Here is a 13,500-nt window from a genome sequence, read left to right as displayed (position 1 = left end):
GGTAGCCACTTGCCACATGTAGCTATTTAAATTTAAATTAATTAAAATTAAATAAACCTGAAATTGAATTCCTCAGTCATACTAGCCCCATTCTAAGTCCTCAGTAGCCCCTGTGGCTGGTGGCTGGCACAGATGTAGTATGTTTCTATCATCAAGGAAAGTTCTATCAGATAGTGCTGCCCCAAGCCCTCTGTTAACCCTCTTGGGTTTGCCTTTGCCTTATTTTCACCCTTTCACCTGCTGCTGCTCTGGCTTTGACAGGACACCCAGCCCTCCTTAACCTCCTCAGTTCCTTGGGGGCCTCTGTATGTAAGTCTCACCAGGAAAATAGGGAGCTGGAAACTCAGCCTGTAGCAGCACCCATGCCATAGCTCTCATTTCTTCATCCTGCCCCCCCAACTCACCCCATCCAGCCCTGCTTTCACACTGACCTCTGCTTTCCTGACTTGCCTTCCAAAACTCAGGCACTTTGCCTGCAATTATGGCTGACAACCACCAGGGGATAGTGGTTAGCCTTGGTTATAGCCCTAGCATCTGAAAAGCTAGGCAGGATCCATTGAGATAAAGTATGTTTTCGCACTCATTTTTTTTTTTTTACTCCCACTCAATTTTGCCTTAAAAAAAACAACTCTACAAAACAATTCAGCATAAATAGTAAAAACGTTTTAAAAGTCCTCTTTATCCTTATCTTTTATCCATGAGTGCTTTATCTAAACCTCTGGCTTGAATAAAATACTGCTTTCAAACCACTGTGAAACTTTAGTTTTGGAATCAGAAGCTCATTTGAAGAAGTTCATAAGCCCAGTGATTTGGAACTTCTGACCCGACTGGAGTCAGTTGCCTTTCTTGTGTTTGCTTTCTAGCAAAACAAACAAACAAACAAACAAAAAAAAACCAAAAAAAACCTACTAATTTACAATTAATCAGAGGGCAGATGTTGATTTTCTTTTTATAAAACTTCCCTGTATTGGCTAATGCTTAAAAGGTATTTCCAAGGAGGGAAAAGAGACAACTGCTGTCCCTTCACCAGGTCTCCGGTCTCACTTCTCTGGCTTCACGCCCTCGTGTCTGCTGAATTTAAGAGGCCAAGGACTCCAAGAAACCCCATGCTTATCTCTTCACTTCTCAGAAGAATGTTTTCTGGCCCCTGTGCTAGCTCACATCAAGTCAGCCTTCTTTCTTCTGTTTTAACTGAGGACTGTGTGACATAAAGTTAATATTTAGAATTCACCACGGCAACCAGTTGTAAACACCAAGATTATCCCTAAACTGTTAAGGACAACCTACTGAAAAAGGTTGGAAGTACTCCCTATCCTCTAGTCTCCCAAATAAATCAACCTGCACCCAAGCTTCACTTTTCAAAACATGTCTAAGCATAACCAAGGAAGACTTTCCCAGCGTGGTTTCCCCACATGTGCCTTTGTCACTCAGGGCCCCATGATTCTGGATCCCTGTTCTCAGTGTTTCTACCTGGAAAGTTACCTCATCTCCCTCCACTCCGTAAATGGTTAAGTGGATTCAAACAAACAAAAGACCCAACATCACAGTGAGCTGAAGAGGAAGGGCCAAGAATTCACATGGAGTTGCTGGTCTGATGTTACTTGCCCCGTTGCTGTTCCACGTTTACCAGTGGAGATTATATAGCCTGATGCATCAAGGTTCCAAGTGGAAAGAGAGAAGCCTGCCTTCCTAATGTCAGAGAAGAGGCTGGTTGGATCTAGAAGGTCAGAGAAAACAGTCTGAGAATCACTTGTGTGGTGACAGGGCACCATCTTGTTCACCTCTTGCTCTCTGACTCCTCTCTCGTGCTCTCTGGCTCCTTCAGTGTTGGGTGGATTTCTCTGGGTCCCCCGCTCACTCTCCTCTCTCTTTCTGCACCATCTCATCCTTTCCCTTAACTTCAGCTGTCACCTGAAGTCCCTGGTTCCCAGGTCAGCTTACCTGCACAGGGCTCAGTTCCAGCATTTCTGCTTTGCTGAACATCTCCTCCCCTCGTCTCCTTGGTACCTTTAGTCAATAGTCTCCTAACTCCAAATCTGCCCCTCCTGTGTGTCCCCCCTTTCTGATGATAATGAAATCACTATCCCCTCGGGCAACCAGGCCCCAAATCTCAGTCAGCTTTGATGCCCCACTTTCCTCCCACTTAGGGTTCAAGTCCTGACCATTTGACATCCCTTACCTCCTTCCAGGCCTTCTTCCCCTGCATCCTCCCTCCTAGCGTGGACTGGTACAGTAGCTACCCAAGTGGTGTCACCTGCTCCTGTCCCTTCCCATTTGAGGCCTCTGTGGTCCTCCCCTGATCCCGGCCTTCCAGTTCTGTCTGTCCTTACCTTTCTAGCCTCTGGTACTATACCCACAGCACCAGCTTCTATACTGTTGTAGCAATGGCAACTCTGCTGTTTCTAGAATTTTCTCTTTCTTGCCTTTGGTCATGTTGGTCATCCATCTGCCTCTGTTTCTACCTCTTTGAAGTCCTGCCCAACCTAGGTCAAATGCCACCTCCTTCATGAAGCCTCCTGTGATCCCAGGAAGAACTGATCTCTCACTCCTGGATCCTCCAATGGCACCATTGTAGTCATTTATATTTGTGTCTTGTCCCCCATAGGTGTTCAGTAAATGCTAAAGGAATGAGTGCTGTACATACTTCTAGCTGCCATGAGCGATACAGCAGTGCTTAGCATCAAGGATATCCAGAGCTGGGCTTTGGAGATGAGCAGACCAGGTTTAAGAGCCCCAGCTCTACTACTTACTGTTGCACCTCTGTGAACATCAGCTTCGTCATCTGCAAAATGGGGGTGATGATAATGCCTGCCACAAATGAGTTATGAGATGACGTACATAAAGACGTCACAGAAGGCAGAGCTCAGAATAGATGCTTAATAGAATTTACCTGTTAATTCATTTCCCATATGTCAGTTTGATCTCTGAGGATGATCATGATCCCTTTACTGTTGAACAGAATGAAAAACCCAGTCAGAAGCTGGCATTGGAGGTTACTTACAATTCAGATTCTCCTGGAGGAGAGGCTGAGTTTCCCACTCTTGTCCCGGCCCATCTCGCATGTGCTGTGTCTTCCTGGGCAAGCTTACCCGTGCTTTCCCTCACTGTTCTGGGCCTGACTCTCTGTATAGTTGCATCCTCCTCCTCTTCAGCCCTGGGGTGTGTGAGTCCCTGAAGGGCAGCTCACAACAAGTGAGCACCTGCCACCCGCCAAGAGTGGAAGAAGGTCAAGCCATGGGCTGCTGGAGCAGGGAGGACCCTCAGCTGCCGTGAGCTGTGGAGCCCACTTCACAGAGGAAACCAAGCCCCGGGATGCTGAGTGACTTGCCCAGGGTCATGCAGCTGTTAGTTGGAGGAATCAGAGCAAGGGACTCTAGTTCCCAGCCCACTGTTCCTTGCATCACCCCAAAGCTCCCTCCCCTACCCACTCAGCTGACACTTCGTGGCCATTTTCTGCTTGGATGACACCACCAGGCCCTGAGGGCCAGTGGCTGAGTACCTGAGAGATGACTGTTCACCCCTGAGGATTTTAGAGTCACTACATACCATAGCTCCAGTTTTCACTAGCAGGTGGATGAATTTGTCGTGTCGATGCCCCCTCTGCCCTCCTTAGTCCTTTCTCCGTTCTCATTGCCCCTTTCCGACAGGGCCTTTGCCTCTGAGGGGGAAGCATGGCCCAGGCAAAGCTTCCAGCTGAGACATCCATATGCAGGGCCGGGGCAGCCGCTGTGTGTGGAGGGCCCCCTTCCTGGTGACCCTGAGACCCCATCGCCAGGTGACCAGGCCTGATTGCTTATGGAGAGCCAACTCCCCTGTGCACCGTCACTGCTCAGCATAGGCCTGCCTCACCTCCCCAGCCCCTGCTCCTCACCACCCATCCAGCCGGCTGCAAACCAGGAGCACCGCGCCAGCCTCCCTTCCAGTTGCTGTTTGTTTTTGCACACCGTCTCTCAGTGAGGGCACTTCCCAGAAGGGAGGCTAGGAAATAAGGTCTGTGTTCCAGATATCTGTGTGTCCAGCTGCAAACTGAGAAGAGGAAAGAGGAGAGCAGATATTGGGGGTGGTTCTCAGTGTGCACCACGTGGTACATCTAGAGTATTCTCAGTATTTTAACATCCTGCTTCCTTCACGTTGCTCACTGCTCAGAAACCTTCAGTGGAGCGCTCGGTTTATCATCAAAGACCAAACTTAGGCAGGTGAAGCCCAGTTCTCCCGGGCTTACCTCCTGTTACTCTCCCACACCAAAGCCTCTCCCCCTGAGGTGGGTTCGCGCGTGGGCTCCCAGATGGACCTTGGGTTTTCCACTCCCACGTGCGGGCCCAGTGCGCTCCCTGCCAGCACTCACCTTCCCCTTCCTCTCTGGTGACACAGCTTGGCCGTGCTCAGGTTTGAGCCCTGTGTCCCTGCAGTGCTCAGCCACAGTGCCGTCCCCCCACCTGCACAATCGCATGTTTGCACATCTTTGTCACCCGCTGCCTTGTCTGCATTTGTGTGTCTTGATCCCTTGGCTAGACTGTGAGCTCCTTGGGAGCAGGAACCGTATCCTCCTCATCCCTGTTCCTCTGTGGGCTCACACAGGGCTTTGTGAAGGCTCCTTCAGCATTTGTTGCGAGTAAGTGAGTACCTGAGTGAGGGAGGGAGGGGAGGAAAAAGGTGAGGACAGCACGGTCCCCTTCAACCCCACTTTGTTGGCTTGGTGCACATTGCTTTTTTTTTTTTCCTTTTCCCCCTTATCAGGTGGCTCGACTCTTTCGTTTTGTCTCCTCTTTGGACCTCAGAGAAGGGCAGGTAACCCTGTTGAGAGGTGTGACTAACTCCAAACTGATCCAGTTGGGTAGTGAGGCCAAGCAGCCACCTCTGCCCACCAGCACGCGGTCTGGATCCGAGGCAGGTGTCCCTCCTGCACCTGTGTGTGTGCGCGTGTGTTAATCCATGCCAGGCACACGGAGCTGGGTCCCCCTCCATAGGCTTTCCAGAGCCTCTTCCTGTGTTAATTTGATAGCATCTAACATGCGATTAACTTACTTGGTTTTGTTTAATGCCTGGAGAATGAATTGAATTTGACTATTGATGCTATCGTGGTAGAATTTTCCTCCTCTCTGTTTTGTTTGTTAATCCCATGTTGTGTCTCAGACAAGGCCCTGGTCTTCATGCAGCATGTGGGTAGGAGGCTGCTTGGCGCTGACATGGAGCATGTGTGGCTGAGGGGCTGACTCAGCAAGGTGGGGACACTGTGGGGTTCATGGATGGAAGTACTAACTCTTTGTGAATTACTGGTGGGAAACGTGGTTATGCTAGTGGCTTTGTTATCAGTTGCCTGACTCACTAAAACTTTTTGTCTTTATTCCCATCGTCAGCAACAGCAGGCATTAGATATTGTGTGATGTGAGATGGGCTAAAACCTGTGCTCTGCTGGGGCTTCCCCTGTGACTTGGTGTGTCCTTCTGGAAAAGAGGACTTCATTAAGAGCTGAAATCACTCAGTTTCTGGAGATAGCATGTCTTCCTCCTCAGCTCTGGGTTTGTTGTTGTTGTAGTTGTTTTTTAATACTCCCATGTCATTTTTCTGGTCTAGGTGGCATTTGTCAGCATCACGCAAGCCTTATATTCATAAAATGGGGTCCTCAGGGTGACCTTGAAAGAGTGCTGTGGGTGTTACTGCAAATTAAATTGTACTGATTTTTTAGAGTTAATGCATGTTCCTGGTACAGAATTCTAAAAGGACAAAAGAGGGTGTACAGTGCAGAGTAAGTCTCGCTCCTACCCCTGCCTTCCCCTGGCATGGTGGTTTTAAAAGAAACCCTGTAACCTTTCCACTGGCACTTTCACAAATTGGATATGTTCATGGCCATTAACAGGGTATAAATGGACCCCATCTCCTTAGCAGACAGAACTGCGAAGACCTCATCTGGGGTGGAATGAAGTGGCAGCCCTCAGGGGTGAATTTGTCACTTGTCGTTTACAAAGAAATATACTTCCATTTCCACATGGCCCCCATCTTTACCCACACAAGTCCTCCAAGGCCAGTTCAAGTGTGGTCTCCTCTGGGACACCCTGCCTCTCAGGTGTGTGCCCTCTGTCCTGTGCACCCTACCGCTCTTTGACATTTCTCATACACTCCTTGTGGACACATGTCAAGCCCTGTTCTGTAGGGTGCTCCCTCAGGTCTGGAGCCCTGGCTGATGCATTAGAGGTGGGGACTTCCTACTGTTGCACTTTACTCAGGCAGCAGCTCAATAAATGGCCATACGCTCATCCATTCCGCCCCTTCATCCCTGATGTTGTACCAGCAGAGTGGCGATGCCAGGGCAGCAGTAGTGGATGAAACATCTGGCGGGGAGGGGAAGGCAAACCACAAACAATGTCGTATTGTTGTATGAAGTACAACAAAGAAGCACACCTCAAAGGCTGCCCCGAGGGCATGTAACAGGGAGTTGGGATGATTAGAGAAAGCTTCTCTAAGACTTGCAACCATATTTCATTGAATCTAAAATGCTGTAGTTTCTAAGACACATCATTATCTTATGTACCACTAAGAAAACGAATATTGTCAATTAAATTAGGACAGAATGTTTTTTCACTTTGAATGTTTATTTCTTCTTATTGAAAAGACTTTTAGGCTTAGACAGATTTTTGTCTGTGTCACTTTTGTATATTCATTAAAAGAAACATATTAGCATAGTAAATTGGTTAAGGTCTTCCTAACCTCACTTCTTCATTTTCTGAGTCTTCTGAATTACTTTTCATCTCAGCTTATCAGTATCCACTTATGACTATGCTGTATCATTCTCTGTTCCTTCCAATATGTTGATAATATTAAGCTATTTCTGGAATTTTCATCCATGCAGCTGGTACCATTCTGCCAGTTTTGATGCTGCCACTTTTTCTTTCTTTCTTTTCTTTTCTTTTTTCTTTTCTTTCCCTCTCCTCTCCTCTCCTCTCCTTTCTCTCCTCTCTCTGCCTCCCTCCCTCCCTCCCTTCCTTCCTTCCTCTCTTTCCTTTCTTTCTTTCTTCTTCTTCTTCTTCTTCTTCTTCTTTTTTTTTTTTTTTGAGACAGGGTCTCACTCTGTAGCCCTGGGTAGGGTACAGTGGCATCATCGTAGCACATTGCAACTCTTGGGCTCAAGTGATCCTCTTGCCTCAGTCTTCCGAGTAGCGGGGACTACAGGCACTCACTACCATGTCCAGCTAATTTTTTCTATTTTTAGTAAAGATGAGATCTCAGTCTTGCTTAAGCTGGTCTCGAACTCCTGAGCTCAAGTGATCCTCCTGCCTCAGCCTCCCAGACTGCTACGATTACAGGCATGAGCCACCATGCCCAGCCTGATACTGCCACTTTCTTGATCATACCAGGTGTCTGTGAAATGTGTTTTAGACAACAAGGACTCAGATGCTTCCTAAAGTGGTTCTTAAATGGTTTGTTAATTAAAAACTCAGGGGTTTCAGTTGTTCAGTCATATCATGGAAAATAACAAGTAGGCAGTGACAATAATATCAGGGCAGCAGCAATTGTAAGACCTACCCCGATTTCAGAGATGAAACAATATGTGTCTTGGAATTAATAAAAATCATTTATAAGAAGTCTGGGAATAGCTAGGTGCTGTCATTATTCCAGTGCCTTAGTAATGTCAAGGCTCCTGGATGGATGGCTCTGTGATTCTCCTAGTCCAAGATGTCAGTTCCAGGCATCCAAATCACACTCAAAGGCAGAAAGCAGTAACAGGTTCAGGCCTTTCCCCTCCCACATATCAGGAAGAGAAAATACCTTTCCCAGAAATCCCTGAACAGATTTCCCTTACAACCTGCTGGCCAAACTGTATCATAACATAAGGCCATCCATAGCTACAAAGGAGGTTGGGAAATCTGTGTTTTCTCACCATGTTAGAACAGGGTTGGGAATGACTTTGGGATGGTTGGCTAACAGTGTATCCCGCTGTGGTCACGTACATTTGGGGTACACTGAGTTAAACAACCTGAAACACTGCAGGACTTCCCAGAGCTTTTAGTGTGGCAATATGGCTCATTGAATTATGGGGAATATGGTATTAAGCTTTTCCAAACTTAGAGAATTCAAATTTATTTTCCCAAAGTAGGGAACCCGATTTTGCAGAACACCAATGAACAACTCTTGGTTGTTGCCAGAAGACAGTGGCCTGAAATGACAAACACAGGTTCTCCAGAGCAGAGCTGAAGCGGCAGGGAGGAATAGGGTTTGTGGGAAGTGAGTGGGAATGAGATTTTGAGTGGAGACTGCGCAGGGCTGAGAGGTTTACACATGAGAGAGACATATTGATTTTAACCATCTCAGCTTGTTTTGATGGATAAGGGCTAATTTGTTTTCAAGAGTCTTGTGTCCATCATGCCACTGTAATTTCCTCTGACACTGGAGTGGGTTGATACTGAGCAATTATTATCTCCTTCTCTTTCCTAACCTCTGCACTTGCATTCTTCACGATCCAGTGATATTGGAACTAGACTGACTGGCTTCTGGGAGTGGAACTGAGCACTTTGCTAAAATGAATGTGTGTGATGCCCGCTGCTGCTTTCTCCTAGATACATTGCTAAGTGTTTTCCAGAAGTGGCAGAACACGTTGATGGAATTAGCCCCATTTATTTGAGCTTGGGGTCATGAAGCCCCTCCTGGTCCTTTTGGTCAGAAGTGATCTTTTCCGTCTCTGATTTCAACAGCAACTTGTGTGTCTCAGGCAGCAGCAACAGCAACACCATCATCATCCTCATTGACTTTTTTTTTTTTTTTAATTTTATTTGAGACAGTCTTGCTCTGTTGCATGGGCTAGAGTGCCATGGTGTCAGCCTAGCTCACAGCAACTTCAAACTCCTGGGCTCAAGCAATCCTCCTGCCTCAGCCTCCCAAGTAGCTGGAACTACAGGCATGCGCCACCATGCCTGGCTCCTCATTTTTCTATATATATTTTTAGCTGTCCATATGATTTCTTTCTATATTTAGTAGAGATGGGGTCTCGCTCTTGCTCAGGCTGGTCTCGAACTCCTGAACTCAAACAATCCACCCACCTCGGCCTCCCAGAGTGCTAGGATTACAGGCGTGAGCCACTGTGCCCAGCCCTCATTGATGTTTTTGAACAGCTAACTATGCACTGGGCTCTGTAATGGGTGTCTCAAAGGCATATCTCATTGAATCCTCACCACGATCCTGCCAGATGGATGGTTTCTGCAGATGAAGGTATTGAGGTGCAGAGAGATTAAAATTACCCAGCTATTAGATGATAGGATTGGGATTTGAATCCACGTCTGACTCAAGAACTATTGTTCTTAATCTTGGCTTTCTATGGCTTCTGTCATGGCACTTCTGTATTGTTATTTGTACATTTGTCTTTTTACACTTTGTGAGAAATTGAGCTATATCGCAGTGTTTCCTAATAACACCTAGTACAGTATCTTGCCCATAGAAAGTACTTGACAAATAATTGTTGAACAGATAAATGAAGAAATGGAAAGGTACATGAAAGAGTGAATCAGTGAGTGGTTTGCCTGAACATTAACCTAACATTGAGGCCAGGCGGGGGGGCGGGGGTGGGGGGCTCATGCCTATAATCCTAGCACTCTCGGAGGCTGAGGCGGGAGGATTGCTTGAGGTCAGAAGTTCAAGAGAAGACCCCATCTCTATAAAAAATAGGAATATTAGCCAAACGCAGTGGTGTGTACCTGTAGTCCCAGCTATTTGGGAGGCTGACAAGCATGAGGTTGCAGTTAGCTATGATCGCACTATTGCACTCCTTCCTGGACAACAGAGTGAGACCCTGTCTCAAAAAAAAAAAAAAAAAAAAAAACCCAAAAAAACCAACATGGAATTAATGACTCAATTATATAATAATTATCAATGCTTTCTTATTCTTTCCAGAATCAATTTTTCTTTAGTCATCAAATTTATTCTAGATGTCATCTAAAATGTTTCTAAGTAAAATAATCACAGATCATTGGCTATTAGATTTAGATTTGAAGGGGATGTAATGGGTGGCTGGCCCAGCCCTCATTTTCTTGGCAAAGACCACCCAGCTGTTAATATCTAGAACATGAGGGCTTGGACCCTTGCCCACCATCGTTCTACAGCAGTGTCTGAGGCAACCAGGGTGATTTCTGTCTTTTTTTCACATAATGCCCTCCAAAACTCCTTTGTCTAGATTTATAATTTTAATTTTATATATTTGATTATTTAAATCATTTTCTTTGTGTTATTGTTGTCAGTTTCCTGGTTTTTATATCTTTCATTGGTTAGGAACTTATCTATTTCATATTTCAATGCATCTTTGTTTAATTCTGGCCCTTCTTCTAAACCTGTCTGCAAGCCCCTTTTGTTCCTCCTTCCCTCTGACTCATTTTGCATTTGCCTTTATCCTATCTGGATCTTTCACATCAGTAAATTGCTGTGTTTTGTTGGTCCATTTACATTATTTTCTTTTATTGCATGAAATGAAAAACATCCCCCGAACCCTTCTCCCATCTCTGAAAACCTCTTTCTCAGCTGTGTTGGCCCTTGTTTGTTTCATCAGTTTCACCAGCCCCCAGCCCTCTGGTCAGCTGCTCGCATCGATTTTGTGCTGATTTGTTAGTTCTGTTATGCCTGTTGTGCCTTATTGTCCCCAAGTCCTTCAGACCTCTGGCGCCACTCACTCCTTCATTATCCAGATAAAATATCTCTTCCAACCCCTGCAGTCCCATGCACCTGAGGGGAGTCTGCACACCCTCCAGTATTTTGGAAGATGATTTGCCTCGTAGTTATTTGCCTGTCACTTCTTGCTCCAAATCCCAACCTAATTTTCTGTAACCCCAGTCTCTTACTAGCCCCTGACCCACTCTCAGGTTTCCTTTCCCCCTAAACTCGAGTCTCTCTCTCCAACTAGCTCCTGAGGCACACCCAAAGCAGTGTGACCATCCCTGAGCCTTCACTGTGATCAGTTTCACTCCGCAACACATTCTCTCATCCAGACAGCGAAGGACCTTCCTTTCATAAGTATAATGGATTTATCTTGCTTTCCTAAACAAAAGAACATTTCCCTCCTGAGATTAATTCTGTGGCTCTCTTTAAAATGAAATGGTTACCATCGGCAGGGGTTTTTTTAATATCATTTTTTTCCCTTCCTGATTCATTACCTTTTGGGTATTTTATGAAGCTCAAATGTGCCAGTGGAAGTAGAAAGCACCTTATAAACAGTAACATGCTGTACAGACAAAAGAAATGACTGTTGTCATATAGCTGGGAAAATGCTCTCTGTATTTTATTTCCTTTGAAAAGAATAAAGACAAACACATAGGTTTTGATTTTTTGATCAAACTCTTGTGTACTGAGACTGAGAAAAATGGAGACATATATGGATTTTTATTTATGTAGAGCACGAGAAGCAGCAAACGGCCTCTAGAGAGTCGGAACTGCAGGCAATAGTCATGCCCTTGGCTCTGGGTCTAAGGCTCGCTCACAGGGGTGTCTGGAGGAGAGGAAGGAGCCTGGAGCCAAAGGAGCAAATGCTGAGGCTGATTAGAGCCCCTGGAAAATCCAGGTTTGACCCTCTTGGTGTTTCCAGCAAGTGTACCTGGGTACCTGCCCCTCTGCAGTGTTGATCCAGGTCCTGATGTCCACCTGCTGACCATCAGAGCTCCCTCTTGGCCTTCATCGAATCCACCCCCCAACTACTGCCCATGAACCTGTGGGTCAGGCCTCTGACATGTGTCCCCTCCTGTGTTGTATCCAGGGACAGGGTGCCTTATCGGAGAGACTCCGGAGCTTCAGCATGCAGGACCTCACCACCATCAGGGGAGACGGAGCCCCTGCTCCCTCGGGCCCCCCCCCACCGGGCTCTGGGCGGGCCAGCGGCAAACACGGCCAGCCCAAGATGTCCAGGAGTGCTTCTGAGAGCGCTGGCAGCTCAGGTAGGTGTCACTTTGCTTCCCCTCTTTCCCACAGGTTGGGCCTTGCTTCCACTGGGAGAGCCCTGCTCCACCATGTGGCTTGAGACCTGGCCCTTGCCCAAGGACCTGCCACCAACAGAGACGCCCATCAGATCAGGATAGGCCAGGCCTGCAGACTCTGACCAGGGCTAGGTCACCTGCACATTGCCTGGGGAATTGGGGGTGGTTGGGTGATAGTGACTGGGCCACAGGAGCTTTCTTTGTTCTCTTCCTCTTTGACCCCACTCTTCTAGGGGGGATTACCCATCTTGAGCACCTGAGTGTCTCCTCCTGCCCACACAGGGCTTACTGCTGTCATGGCCCTCTTCCCTGCCTGCATATTTCCTGTCCTCTCTCTCACTCTACTGTCTCCTTCTCACCCCTGATCCCCCCCTCAGCCCTGTATACCCCCAGCCTCTGCATACCAAGGGCCATACAAGCTCTGAGGTCTAATACACGTGGAGGCCAGGGCCTTACAGTAACAGCACCTCTGCCTCTGAAGTCTAACTCTGGTTGTCACATGCCTAGCATGAGGTTGCTGGGATCAGGATTGACCTGGGGGTCTTGTCCAGCTTGCAGTCCTGGGCCATCCCCAGGGGCTTCGGTAGGTCTTGGGTGAGACACAGACATGTGATGCCATTGAGGTGCAACCACATTGGGGACCCCTGGCATTGGATTCATCAGTGTGGGTTTCAGGCTCCAGGAGGGCAGGGGCCAGGGAGCTGGGCCAGGACTCACAGCAGTTCTTTTGGAATCTGTGGCCACAACGTGTGCCTGGTGGCTGCCCTGCCCTTAAGTGTACAAACTGAGACATCCAGTCTTCTGTGACGATGTGCAGCCTGCAGGGGGTACCTCGGCCTGAGCCCTGGGTCCTGACAGACCCCACCTGACTCTTGGGGCCTTAGACATGGACAAAAAAGCAGGAGCCCTGTGGCTGTCCTGGGAATGACGACTCATGGTCAGGGCCAAGTGCAGCCTGGGGATCTGTCCATTCCCCACCTCTCAGGAATGTCCCCTCTGCTGTTCCCCAGGTTTGAAGGTTGTGGCTTTTCTGTTCAGAGATGTTTTAACCCTGTCACTGTGGGAAGCAGGGCAGGGTTGAGGAGTAGAGGCCTGGCTATGGGGTGAGGGCCTCCTCAGGGAGAGGTTATCTCCCCGGGGAACCCCCACCCCAAAACTTAGAATGGAATTCCCAAAGCCCAGGCAGGAAGGGGCCTTGGGGACCATTCAGTCTAACTCTCTGATTTTGCCAGTGCAGGGACGAAGGTCCAGGGGAGGGGACTGTACCAGGGTCCCCACGGTGGGCTGCAGTAGAGCACGGGCTCCTGACTCCTGCGCTGGAGCCCTCAGTCACTCCCCGTTGACCGTCCGGGCCTCACTGAGCGTCTGTCTGCAGCTTCTGGCCTCCTGGGACTGCCCCAGAAACAGGGCCGCAGAACACCTCCAGGTGTCACCTCCATCCTCGGTCAGCTCATTGGCTACCAGCCTCAAGTGAAAGCTGTCACTTGAGGACCGGTCGCTGTGGCTCACACCTGTAATCCTAGCACTCTGGGAGGCTGAGGCGGGAGGATGGCTCAAG

General features: G+C 47.9%; 1 protein-coding gene across 2 annotated transcripts in view; it reads left to right on the top strand.

Moving 5' to 3' along the window:
* Window positions 1-13,500, top strand: part of REEP1 (receptor accessory protein 1) — a 64,574-nt gene that overhangs the window by 35,401 nt on the left and 15,673 nt on the right. For both annotated transcript variants that reach the window (XM_045550022.1, XM_045550023.1), the window contains exon 5: window positions 11,726-11,903. In XM_045550022.1, the coding sequence (XP_045405978.1) occupies window positions 11,726-11,903 (178 nt within the window). The remainder of the gene's footprint in view (window positions 1-11,725; window positions 11,904-13,500) is intronic.

This window comes from Lemur catta, chromosome 4, assembly GCF_020740605.2.
Source record: "Lemur catta isolate mLemCat1 chromosome 4, mLemCat1.pri, whole genome shotgun sequence".
NCBI lineage: Eukaryota > Metazoa > Chordata > Mammalia > Primates > Lemuridae > Lemur > Lemur catta.
The sequence above is the reverse complement of the archived record's forward strand: the minus strand, read 5'-3'. Positions and strand labels throughout refer to the sequence as shown.